General features: G+C 29.1%; 2 protein-coding genes across 5 annotated transcripts; one reads left to right on the forward strand and one right to left on the reverse strand.

Moving 5' to 3' along the window:
- Positions 1-902: 902 nt before the first annotated feature.
- Positions 903-9879, forward strand: LOC112689569 (biogenesis of lysosome-related organelles complex 1 subunit 1). 2 transcript variants are annotated; one of them, XM_025563355.1, is made up of 5 exons: positions 903-1510; positions 1593-1665; positions 2085-2302; positions 2390-2426; positions 9747-9879. In XM_025563355.1, the coding sequence occupies exons 1-4, from the start codon at positions 1450-1452 to the stop codon at positions 2404-2406; spliced, it is 369 nt and encodes a 122-aa protein (XP_025419140.1). In that variant the 5' UTR covers positions 903-1449; the 3' UTR covers positions 2407-2426; positions 9747-9879. The 2 variants fall into 2 exon arrangements, with proteins under 2 accessions (XP_025419140.1, XP_025419133.1); XM_025563348.1 differs by lacking the exon at positions 9747-9879 and having other exon boundaries at positions 904-1510; positions 2390-2492.
- On the reverse strand, positions 5229-11462 carry LOC112689550 (leucine-rich repeat extensin-like protein 3). Of its 3 annotated transcripts, none has more exons than XM_025563323.1 (10): positions 10998-11462; positions 10442-10668; positions 10090-10233; positions 6804-6916; positions 6649-6747; positions 6270-6564; positions 5926-6206; positions 5763-5850; positions 5590-5694; positions 5230-5512 (listed from the first exon to the last, which is right to left on the reverse strand). In XM_025563323.1, exons 2-10 carry the CDS (start codon positions 10644-10646, stop codon positions 5475-5477), a joined length of 1368 nt encoding a protein of 455 aa, XP_025419108.1. In that variant the 5' UTR covers positions 10647-10668; positions 10998-11462; the 3' UTR covers positions 5230-5474. The 3 variants fall into 3 exon arrangements, with proteins under 3 accessions (XP_025419125.1, XP_025419108.1, XP_025419116.1); XM_025563331.1 differs by having other exon boundaries at positions 5232-5512; positions 6649-6744; XM_025563340.1 differs by lacking the exon at positions 10090-10233 and having other exon boundaries at positions 5229-5512.
- Positions 11463-13926: the final 2464 nt, after the last annotated feature.

A 13926-nucleotide genomic window follows, 5' to 3' on the forward strand; every position in this document is an offset into this window, starting at 1 on the left:
ATACTTATTTTGAAAATTTCCTTCCATTATTTTCACAATTAAACTTCATAGTCCGTAAATACACCGACTCGACTGCCAATAGACAGACCCGTCATATGTTTATATTATCAGAAAAAATGTATCAATTATCATATACGTCTGTAGCTTATTATTATTCTATAATATTAATGGGACGAGCGCTTCCCCGCAGTAAGGCATTTGTCTGACTAATCATAAAAGAACGTTATCATAGTTTTATGAATTCTTTACATTTGATGAATATAAATTATATTATGTCCTAATGTATATAGTAGGTAGGTAGTAGAGCAAATGAATAGTTGTAATGGAGACTGGAGTTATTAAATATAATTAGTTTATTACATATTAATTACTAGAAAAATGTAGTTACTTTTTTACAAGAATGGAATTAAAGGTCTTAACTCTTAATATAGTATATAACCTAATAATACCATATTTTATCATTTTGCTCTTCTCTTTGTAATTTTAGTTTTCTTTTGACACATCCACTGAGGAGTGCCATTTTAAAATTAATTTAAATATTTAATATATAAGAAAAAATGTATAAATACTATAAATTGTACAAATATTAACGCAGGTGACGTTAGCATGAGTGCAGCGTGCGCTGAATGTGAATGTAAGTGCCCAATCGGCGGAGACCATAATATAATTCTATGTTTCTATATGAATCAATATAATGACAATACCTTCACTCAAAGTATTTTAAAAATAGACATACAAGTATACAGTAGCCACTGTCTAGATATGATAAGAACAACTTGACATTGTAGGATAATACCGGTATTTAGCTATAAATAGCAATTATTTCTTAATCGATCGTTTAAATTTAGTTACAAGTTACATTACTTAGAATATAATTAAAACCCAATGTATTTGGTTTTATTTGCGTCATATTTAGACAATATTAAAAATTTGGTAAAAATTAAAAGCAATCATATAATGAGCCCCTCTCAATACTTTAGGTGGGCCGGACACATATTAGGGTGGACCAGACACACCCTGGCCCTCCTTTAGCCAAGTGCCTTCCTACCTACCATATACATTAGGACATAATGTAATTTATATTCATCAAATGTAAAGAATTTATAAAACTATACATTATAATATACCTAATAGTATATTAATATATACCTTTTAAATCAAAAGAGATCTTCTAGCTCCTACATTTTACATTTTACATTTACATTTTACAATTTGAAGTTATGATAACGTTCTTTTATGATAAGCCAGCCAAATGCCTTACTGCGGGAAAGCCCTCGTTTTATGGGCCCATTTAAAATAGATAACAATGTTGATAAAACATTAGTGATAGTAAAACAGAATATTTAGATAAATGATAAACATGAAAAATATTTTTGTATTACAACTTACCAGACGAAGTGAATAAATTCTTAAAAATTAATAGTATATGTTCTAAGATTTCTTAACAAAATGTTGTCATCACTTGTAAAAGAACATCAAGCAAAACAAGCTGTCCGCAAAGAGAGTCAAGGTATGAATTTTTTATTTCATTGTTGATGTGTACCTTAAACCTTAATATTTGTATTCACACCTTTAATATATTATCTTCACAGATATTAAAAGAAAAGAGGCGGTGGATGCTGCTAATGAACTGACAAATGCTTTAGTCGAACATCTTAACGTTGGGTAAGATTGTTATATTCTGTGGTGAGATGTATTTGGAATTTTTTTTGTTGTAGCTCTATAATAAAACATGTTTAAATTATAAAAAATCGTTGATTTTTATTAATTTACATACATGTAAATGGTAAATCATGATTTATCTAGACACTACAATTAAATTTTTAGTATATATTAATAATAATCTTCAATTTTTTTATTTGTAAGTGTAGATTTCAGTATTTTACTCAATTAGTAATAGTTGAAACCATACATTTTAGTTCATATTTCATTAGTAGTTAAAAGTTATGAATGAATTTTTTGTTGGGAATTTTATTTTTATTCGTTTTTTTTTTTTTTTTTAAATCCTTTGTAAACACGAACCAAAACTACTTTATCATTTAAAATCTTATACTGCTAAATTCATGCTTAATTCATTTTTTTAGTGTTGCACAAGCATACCTCAATCAAAAAAAATTAGATGCTGAAGCAAAACAATTACATCAGAGCGCAATTGTTTTTTCCAAACAAACCTCTCAATGGCTATCACTTATTGATAATTTTAATTGTGCACTTAAGGAATTGGGTGATGTTGAAAACTGGACACGTACCATTGAAAATGACATGCGTAACATAACCACTACTCTAGAATATGCCTATAAAGGTAGTAAATATAAAATAATTTTTATGTTACTTAACGATGTATATAGATACATTTCTTAAACTATTAAATATTTATTTTACTTTACAGTTACACAAAAATCATAACTACTACATTCCATTAAAAGGTACTTCTTACAAATTTATTTAATGTTAACTACTAACTTTTGTTAATAAATTTAACTATAAATGTACATGATTTTTTTTCAACACCTATTTTAATCTCTGTCCAATAAAATAATAAAACTATAGTATTTAAAACCATAAAAATAAAGTATTGATGCATTATGGCTGAATTTAAACTAACCTCTGTGTCAAAAATTATTTATTGATGAATTCACCGAAACTAATAATAAACCAATCTAAAGACTGTCTCCTTAGCATTATGTGCTTAAGAGGACGTCATACCTGCATGTGTTGTCCCCGTCTGACATACGTACAACATAGTTCAGTAATTCAAATGTAGTGATATTAGCTTTAATATTAAAGTAAACTGACCTATAATCAAACTTAAGGGAAGAACATTATCTGTCGTTTTTTCCAATATTTTAATTTTTTAGCTAGTTATGATGCTTTTTTAAATGTTATATTTTACATACTCATAATATGCTTAAAAATTAAAATATCGGAAAAAAAACCGACTAAAAAACACAGATAATGTTCTTCCCTTAAAGTTTGATTACAGGTCAGTTTACTCTAATATTAAAACCTACTTCACTACATTTGAATCACTGAATACAAATTTGCTTTGTTGTACATATATCAGACGGAGACAACACATGCAGGTGTGACGTCCTTGAACTAACTTGGTCATTAATTAAGTCTCTGGCAAGTGTGAATAACTGTACATTCAAACTACTCGACATTTAAATATTATTGAAAATATAGACTGAATAGATACAGAAATTAGGAAAAATTTATTAGGCACAAAAAAAAGAAGAAAATAATTTTGGGAAGTAGATTTAATTATAGATGATATCTTATGCATTAAAAAATAAAGTATTATTCAGTTTTTTTTTAGGGGGGCCGTAGTTTGGTGACCCTTGATTTAGAAAGTACCTAATAGACTTATTTTTTATTTTTTTAAATTTAATACATAATAACTATGAGCAAAAAGTTATTTTACAACTTTGAGGGGCGAAAATTTTCTTTGGAAAAAATACCCATTTGGGCAATATGTATAAAAATTAATTTTTTTTAATTTTTTTTTTTTAAATGCTTTTAGTCTGGTATTTAACTAAAATATTGTTGACTAAATTTTTTTTGAGTTAGCAGTTTTTCCGGAAAAACTTAGGAAAAGGTGGTCTTTATAGTGACCACCACCAAAATAAAAGGCTTTTTTGAATAAAATGTTATAAAATCCAAAATATACTTAGTAACTTTAATAACAAATTAGGTATATGAGTACCATAAGAAGGATATAAGAAAATATTGTGATATTGTTTGATATATGTATAAGCTGATAATAAGGTGGTTGATATACTGACCACTGTTAAAAAAATAATAAAAATAATTTAAAAGGTGATTAATATAGTAACCACCGCACTTGAAAGGTAAAAAAAAAAGTGGTTAGCATACTAACCACTGACCCTCAAAGAGTTAAAAAGTGCTTTAAGTACCTTCGTTAAATAATGTAAAACGTAACGTTAAATAACCATCAAATTGCATAATATTTGAATAAAAATATTAATATGTGTTTATCACACAAACAAGTAAAGAACAAAAAAATTTTTTTTGTTAAAAAATTGATTCTATGATAGCTAACTGAGATAAATAAAATTATATATAAGATAACGTGTTATAAATTCAGAAAAAATGGAAAGAATACACATACAAGTTAATTATTGTAAATAAATATGAGTACAACAACAAATGTGATAAAACAAGATGTAATAAATATCAATACATTTAAATAATGTGTATATATTTTATACATCAAATATAATTCTTGACATGACATGACAACAATAGTTAAAAGTCAATGTGTGTACAATGTAATATGTAAGTTATTAAAATTACATTTAGTAATAGTTTACATATTATTTAACTATATACTGTATAATTTAACGCTGTACACAACAAACATACAATCATATACTAATAATGAAAGAAAAAAAATGTATTAATATATACTGTAAAATTATAAAACGTAATAAAATTACTTATATATAATCGTTAAAAAAATATATATATATATATATACTATATTATTTATGAATAAAAATGATTATGTGAATATTGATGGGGATAAGATAATAAAATAGTTAAATAAGAAGTAATATGAAGAAAATCAAAATTATTAACTAAATTTAATGATACCAAAACAGCTAAATGCAATGCATTAAAAATGTATATTAATTTTTGATTTTATGGAAATTTTCAATTCTTCAAAAATGTTCATTAACTATTTACTTAATGATTATGTACAACGCTATTATACACACGATTATTTATCTAATTTTATGACTAGGAGAAATTAAGTAAAATACAAATATAAACTTTAAATAATAATTTAATAAAAATTATCAATAAAAAAAATCACCCCCCTAACTTAACATGAAATGCTAAGTAATAACAAAAAAAAAAAACAAAATATTTGACTAAATTTTGCCCTACATAGACAAAATATAACTCCTAATAATTAAGCAAATGCATTTTAAAGAAAAAATTGTATTGATTAGTTTTTGCACAGTTATAATGGAATAAGAACTAACAATCAAATAAAATTGGTTAATGAACATTTAAAGAAATGTAGTTTACAATAGAAAATATAGAAAACTCAAAATTAATACAATAACAATTCCAAAATATTATCACAAATTTTTAGAGAAACTTTTTTCTTTCAATTTATTATAATTTAAACTTATTTTTAAATTTAAAAATATAATATTAATAATAACAGTAATGTAAATAATTATTGTTGGAATAATTCATGTAGAATCAAAAATAAATACATTTTCTCTTTTTCACCATTAATTATACTTTCAAATTATCTTTATCACAATAATGCCTTTGGTTTATAAGAAATAATATTGTACTTTTTACAAGCAAAAATAGTTTTTTCTGAAGGAAAAGAAAAACATTACAAACAAACCGATGTAGACTTGAATATTATACTTGAAATTAAGTCCAAAATGAGAATTCCCTTCACATTTGAGCAATACAAATTACACTGATCAATAGCCTGGTGGCTTAGGAGCTTGGTGTTTTGCAACTGAAATTATATTTTTAAATATTAAATTCTGGACATTTTACTTTGACCAAATTTATTAATTTATTTATTATACTTACCGACTAGTCTGCTATTATAAATTTTATCAACTCTTTGGAAAATTGGAGGTGGTGGAATCCGAACAATTGGCTTAAACATAGTGGAAAATCTCATTTCCATTTCCTCTGTAAAATTAATTTGTACTTTACAGATACAATAATATATTTAAATGAATAGTTGTTAGTTATCTAACCCAATAGTGACATGCTTAGGACAGAAGTTGGACCATTCCTCATGGAAGAATGACGTGTAGGTGGTGTAGGAGGAGCTCCATTAATTACCTAAACAAATATGAAATAAAATTATTTTATTAATATATGGTATTCAGCTTTAAATCAATATCAATGTATACTCACATTATTACAGCTTTTATGAGGGGGAACATTAGGTGGTGGTGGAGGAGGTATACTGCGATGTGGTGGAGGTGGTGGTGGAGCACATGCAGGTGGATTTAATGGAGCTTTTATAGGTGGTGGCGGTGGTCTGGTACTCGGGTGTTTAATGGGTCGTAACGTTCGAGATCCCCATTGAGTATTAGGTAATGTATTTGGAGAACTCCTCAAAATACTATCCTGCGATTGATGGAAAGCAGGCAACTGATTTTTACTACTGATAGTCATATTATTGAATTGGGGTGCTGTGAAAACATTTTTAAAATTGTAAGCATAACATATTATTGATCATAGTCACACACACATACGTTGACTAGTTGGTGCAGCTGGAGGTGTTCTTGGTATCCTCATACTTTGTGCCCGAGATACTTGACTTCGCCCATCAGATGTTGCTGCTAAGTTAGTTGAACTAACTGTTAATGTCGATTTTTTAGTAGGCACAGCTGGCTTAACCAATGGTGGTTTTGGTGCCACATTTGGTTTACCATAACCACCCAGAGGAGGTCCTTTACCAGCAACATTATCAGATACAAGACTTGGAACACTACCCGTTCTGTTGTGACCAACACCAGGTGGTAAGATTGATACAGGTTCAGAAGTACTCTGGAAATTAAAAATGTACAGTAAATATATATTTCAATCAATCAATAGAAAACAAAAAAATAAATAGTGATTTATAAAAATTACTGTAGGAATAGTTGGTTTTTGATTGAATGATGGTGGTTGTGGAGGAGGTCCTCTTGATTTGATATCGTTTTGTATTTTTCTCATCCCATCATTTTTCTTAAAAAGTATCAATATAAAATTAATATTTACAATAATCAAACACTAATATAATTTACTTTTTGTGATGGGAGTGTGTTTATATTAGACGATGAACTGTTTGAATTTGATGAGCTATACAATGAGACTGGTGATAAATTATTATTTGGTGCCGTTTGAGTTTTCAATTGACCTAGAATTATACAGTAACATTACAGATTTATTACAGAATACTAATATAATCATATTTGAGACAAAAAACAACAAATAAAAATATACACATAATATTTCATTTTGTTATAAAAATTATATTATTAAAATAACAAAAATTTTCATAATACAATTATAAGGGAAATTTAGATACATATTAAGATTTTTTTTACATACACCAACTTTCATAAAATAATATATAATAACTTTTTATTTATTTTTCTATAATTTCAATATTTATTATTTTAACTTTAAATAACTTTAAAGTATCAAATAGATACATCATAACAATTAATATACATTTTTAATTGTTATTTCAAATTAAATTATAGTATATAGTTATAAATTACATTCAAAATATTGCAGTTTTACTTAAAATATAAAAGGAAAATATATACTATTAATTGAGACTTTTAATTTATCAGCTCTTAAATATAAATTTTTCCTCATATTAACATCCTTTAAGGTATTAGTAATATAATAAAGTTTTCTATAATCAATACTTTAAGGATCTGACTGCTACAAGCAATCCTCACAAACACACCTTTTGTTTTATGTTTATTTTTATTATTATTTTTAAATTATCAACAGAAAATTTCAACAAATGTGTTAATTTAAGTCAATCAACAAACAATAAACTGTCCATAACTTCTTTATTTTTATCAATTGCATACAAATGGAGAAATTAAATAAAAAATAATATCTAGTACATGGTTAATGGACATATAAAGATGCTAACATTCCATTTTAAGGTCTTGCTAAAATAATTGGGTCATCTGAGCAAGGTCATTATAAAAGTGTTTTCAACTTCTATCAAACCTATAACCACTCAAATTTTGTTAACATATATTTATCATATATTCCTTTAGAAACATTTATCATTTTTAGGAAACAAAAGTTATTATACATATAATAATTAGTGACAATAAATGAGCAATGACTGTTACTACACACAAATAATTCTAAATCAAATAAAACTATTAGCAAGTGAAACAAAGAAACATGTAAAGCATATATAATTATACTAGAACCACAAATTTAATGAATAATTTATTTACTGCAAAAAAAAAGCTTGGGATAACATTTAATAAATTTTTATAATTTAATAGTACAACAAATATTGAAACTAATGATAATCCTTGTAAATTCCATGTAAATTAAAATTTTAATTATCTACACACACCATAAAAATCATTTAGTATGCCAATATTAATTGTTATTTTTCCAATTATTTTTTTTCTATTAATCAATGCATGATTTGCATTTATTTGTATAGGAATACTCAAAAATAATAATAGCCTATAAATATAAACTATTATTTAGTTATGTAATAAAATTATTATCACTAAAAAATTTAGAACAATTATTTTTGTGATTAAATTATGACATTACAATTATCAAATGGTATTATTAATTGCAATTTTAAATTAAATTACAGCAGGAATATTGTACTTAAATTTATTTAAAAAAGATAATAAACATTGTTTACTTCCTAAGAAAGTCAGTGAACATTATAATGAATCATTTCTTTTTAACCAATTGTTCTGTTATGAAATAAAAACAATAAATATATAACATGCCAATTGTTTCTAACTAGCTAAATTGTAAAAGGAACTCAAGTAACGAGATTTATAGTTAAAAAACAGAATTTTTTAAATTACAAGAAAAATAAATTGTTACTATTTATTATTGATATCACATTTGAGTCAAAAAAAGTAAATGTATTACATAATAAATAAAATAATTAATATTAGAGTAAATTGACTAATTATTAAATTCAAATTGTAAGTGGATATAAAATAAATTTGTCATTGATTTTTAAATTGACAGAGAAATATTCTAAATAAATAATGTTTTAGGCTGTACAAACAATAAACAAAGATAACATGTCCCTTCTTTAAAAGAATATGAAATGTATGATTATTATATCGACACCTCAGTTCAAGACTGCAATAACTCTAATTATGAAACTACTGGTTCTAGAATGAAATAAACGACCTCTAGAGGTGAATAATGCAAATAATATCACGTATATAATACAATTCTGAATATTTTTGAGTTATTGCTATCTTTAACTGAGGCGTCAATATCTCAATTATAGTTTTTTTTTGAGTTATTGCAGTCTTGAACTGAGACGACGATATATCAATGTTAGGACTAAGAGAGAAATAGTATAAAGATATTATTATTATAACCAATAAACATTTTATAATCAAGAATAATATTAAAAATTACATAAAACAATTTTAATTTTACTTTTAGTATTCTAAATTAAAACGTAGTAAAATCTACTAAATACTTAAAAATAATATTCATTTAAATATTAATGTAATTTCAATATAGTTTTAATGTTTATATAGATTTATATTACAGTTGAACTTGGTAAACTCGAACCGTTAAGTTGAACAAACCGGAGAAAAGTTATCCAAATTTTATATAACATGTAATACAAATTATTTACTATTTATATATTATGTATAATTTTAAAGAGGTATGTAAAAAACAAAAATTAGATTAGAAAATTTAAAAAAAGTAGGTATTTATTTTTGTTTGAGTATTAATGTTGATCACAGCATTTGCAGTGAATCATATTATATCAGTGAATCTATTATATTTAAAGCTTTGAAAAGTTCATCACTGACCTCTGGTTTGTTTTCGATAAATCACCTAAATTCATTATAATGCATCTGTACATACATATACAAATACATAGGTACATGAGAGAATATCACAATTTTATAATATTATTAAAATTTGAACTAAGAGTTATTCATAAAAATAATCTAGTTAAACAAGATTCATTATTTAAATAGGAAATTCTAGAAACCGAAGGCAAAGTTTGAGGTATCGACAATTTCAAGTTAAATAAGTTCGAGTTAACCAAGCTTGAATTTATATCGAAATGGACAGAGAAATAGTTTAAACATGTAGCAAGATAAAAAGATTAAGCTACAGTACATTTTTAAGACATCTACCTGTAAGAATTTTTACTATATTTATTTATGTTTGTGTTTAATTATATTTTGTTCATTTTCAAATGTAATTATATAGTCTTGTGACCAAACAAATAAATGGCTTTATTTATTATTCAATATTCTGATATGTATTCAGCAGTTACTTTGTTTGCTTCCTAATGTTATCAAAATATAATCATACCTGTTATAGCCATTCCAGTAGGTTTAAGTTTAGGCATGCCTCCAGCAAACAACTCTGCTAAGCCATTAGGTGTCCGTGCAGCTATAGAACTCATTTCTCCGTTTTTCACGGTACCATTACATTTTACAGGCGTTTTTGGTGAATCTATATTATTACAAATCATACTTGTACGTTACACATAAGCAACTAAACAAAGTACTACACAGGCATGATTTCTTATATCAAGTGTTGTGCAAAGTTTTATTGAAACGAAAATCAAAACAACTACAAATATCAAATCACAATAACACATATGGTGAGGATACATGGAAAAAAATGGTGAACATGAAGATACATGATGACCAGTACTTACTGTTGATGAGAGGCTTGCTTTTGTCAACAGTCACGGTCTTCTTAAGAGGCTTGCCCATTCGAATGGATTGCAGCAGCTGGTCCCTAGCCTGGCCCGGATTGGCCTTCTTGGCTCCACTGCCAAAGGCCGGTAATACCGGTGGTGGTGGTGGCGGTGCACCCGACAGTGGTGGTGGTGGTGGTGGTGGTGGTGGCGGGAAAGGCATATCGAACCGGTTCAGCAATGATCTGCACGCATCCAGAAAAACAACAAAACAACCAGTGAATGTGAGCGGTCAACGGGATGGTCCGGGGCAAGGGGGTTGGGTGTCCAATGTGGGTGGCTGGAAGAAAAGGACCGCCGAACGGGACTGGACGCAACGGAAGTGGACGAGCACAGTGCGCGTCGTCGAGCCCGATAGATGGGGGTGCGATACGGTGACTCAGATAACGAGTGGGAACGACCGAGCCGAAACAAGGCGGTGATGACGACGACGTCGAGGCCGATGACGAAACACGTCGGAACGTCGCAACAGGCGCGCGCGAATCGAACCGATGACGACGGTCACGGAACTCACCTCAGGAATAGCGATACGGACGACTGTGGCCGCTACAGGCCGATCACCGACGTTGTCTGGCCCTAGTCGTAGTCCTCATACCGTTCAACGGACGGTCGCAGCGAGTTCACCGTCGACGACGTACACCGCACAGACATCCGAAACCATAGTGATCGGCGGACGCGATGGTACGCGAGCGTGTTGGACCGTTGGATTTCCGTGAACGACGCGCCGAACAGAAGACGAAGACAGCACGGGACGAAAGATCCGGGAACGAACAACGGACAGCGCACTTAATATTTTTTCGTCGTTGTCGCGCGACAGATGATAGTTCACTATAATTATTTGTTTATTATTTCCGGATAGCCGATCTCCACGAACCACCGCAACAACTGTAATCACTGGTTATTACTACTACTGCTACTACTACTACTATTATAACTAACGCTTAACTATAACTAATTAATAAAAACAACGTATAATATTATTATTTAAATATATAATAATAACAATAATAAATCACATATACATAATGGTATATATATATATTATGTGTATATACAAGTGTTTGTGTGAATGCACACACATGCGCACACATACGGCGTATACGTGCGTGCGTGTGAGAAATCACACAGATGATAAAAAGCGCATAGGCGCGCGCGCACTTCGTCACACGTAGTACGACCGACAGCCGTCCGGGTGGGAAAGGTAGGGTAGGGGATATAAAGGAGAGGGCAACATGGCGACGGCACAAGGCCGCGGCGACGGCCGTATCGTCATCGTCTTCGCCGCCGCCCGACGGTATCTCTCTCTGCGTGGGGGACATACCGTGGGACATACCGTTCATTGCCGTGTGACGTGTGTACGGGTGCGTTTACGGTATTCACTCGACACGACCCGGCGCGGTGACGATGATAATAATAATAACGCCGTTGCCGCGCCGATGATTGTTTAAAATTAATCAGCTCTCCGGGGGCGGATAGCGAAAAAAAATAATATTAATAAGCGCTCGTTTATTAATAAATATTGTGTATTTATATCGGTGCCCACCGCTGTGACGACGGTGTAGAACACGACAACTTGCAACTTACAGCACAAGATTCCCACGGATAACGGATATTACTGATTTTCATCGAAACGATAGCGGAACAATACATAAATTAACCGTTTTAATGTTCCAATTAATTATCCGTTGCTATTTTATGTGTGTATTATAATAATTATTATTATTACTACAAGGGTCAGTGGCGTAGTACGTAGAGATAGAGTTCTAATGGGTACAGCGCCGAGGGATGTAGATAGTTGCGCCCGATAGATAAGTTAGGTACTGGCTTGTCCGATGTATAGCACATTTCGCATAAAACGTTGCCATTTCATGTTATAGATTTTTTCAAACTTCCAGCAAATTTAAATCTTTAATAGTATTCGGTTCACAGTTGTGGATGTCTTTAATATTGATTAATGTTGATTTTGAATTTTTTTTAACTGAAGTGTAATACTGCAAAATGATTAATAGTTACAAGCTTCAGTATAACGTTCACTGGGAGAAGTGAGAATTGTCATGTACTGCAATTAAAATAAAATGGACCAATATTCGAAAATATCGTTACGGATGTATCCAGTGGTGTATTGGAAGGTATACGGGGGTATACGGCGTATAACCAATACGCTATTTTTATCCATAGCGTATGAGAAATTGATGATAGCGAGTGTACGGTCACATACAGCATATAGCTTGTAATTTGAAAAATAACTACATAATACCTTGACTAACCTAACTTGTGGTTATATTTATGACGTGTGGTATCGGATATATTATTATTATATTTCTTTTTCTTTTCTTAATGAAAAATTCAAATTTGTTATCATTTAACAACAAGTTTCTGTTATCTAACAGTCATAATTAAGGATGTATAGTTCATGGATAAGTTTTTTTGATTCCTGTTATATGATAGTTACTACATAAAATAAGGCGTATACCCATGATTTATTTTATCAATACAACACTGGATTTAATGTAAAAACTAAGAATAGTTAAATTGGTAAACAAAATTACACGAATGCATAATCATAAAATAATATAGTTTAGCAACGTTGCACGGTTTTTATTAAAAATATTTCGGGCGCGTATGAGTTATGATCACGAACGAAAATGGACTATAAAAAGGGGTAATGGGCGCATGTAGTCGGCTCCGGTTCTAACCACAGATGTTCCAGGTACCCGGCTACTACTCGATACCCGTCGTACTCGATGTCATAATTTAGACTCGACCGTTACCCAGTACCCGGCGTAACACTGCATTTTTACTCGGCCCTTACCCGGTACTCGGTCTAATACTTAATTTTTTACCCGACTTATTAATACATTTTTACTCGAACCCCCTACTCAGTAACCGGCTGATAATTTATACATAAAAATATGCACACCTATTAATATAACAATAAAAATCCCAAGTTATGAGTTTAATTTATTTTGGTACATTTAGGATTAATAAACAAATTTACATTAGCTGGTTAAACTGCGTCCACAACTAACAAACAATTAAAAACATTTATTGAATATTATATTATTATTATAAAGTTAAAATATCAATATATATGACAGATTATTTAAACAGTATATTATTTTTAACATAAATTATGTAGTATTCCAGACTATGAGAAGATAATGCGAAAATATCGCATTTATAAATAATTATTTTTATCCTATGTAATGTTTTTTGTTGAAATAATATTAAATTTACTGATCTATATAAATTAAAAATTTTCGGCCCAATTAAATTAAATCAAAATTCAAAATCAATATTTAACAATCTGGTAAAATTACTAAATAAATTACTAAATTACTAAATCATTGTTGCACCTAACACGTCAAATATAAATATTTATTTTTCATTTTTACATGGTTAAAACGGAAAAAAATAACTCAAAAAGTTACTAATATTCTAAA

The sequence above is a fragment of the Sipha flava genome, unplaced genomic scaffold (genome assembly GCF_003268045.1).
Source record: "Sipha flava isolate LNK unplaced genomic scaffold, YSA_version1 112_pilon_pilon, whole genome shotgun sequence".
NCBI classification, from domain to species: domain Eukaryota; kingdom Metazoa; phylum Arthropoda; class Insecta; order Hemiptera; family Aphididae; genus Sipha; species Sipha flava.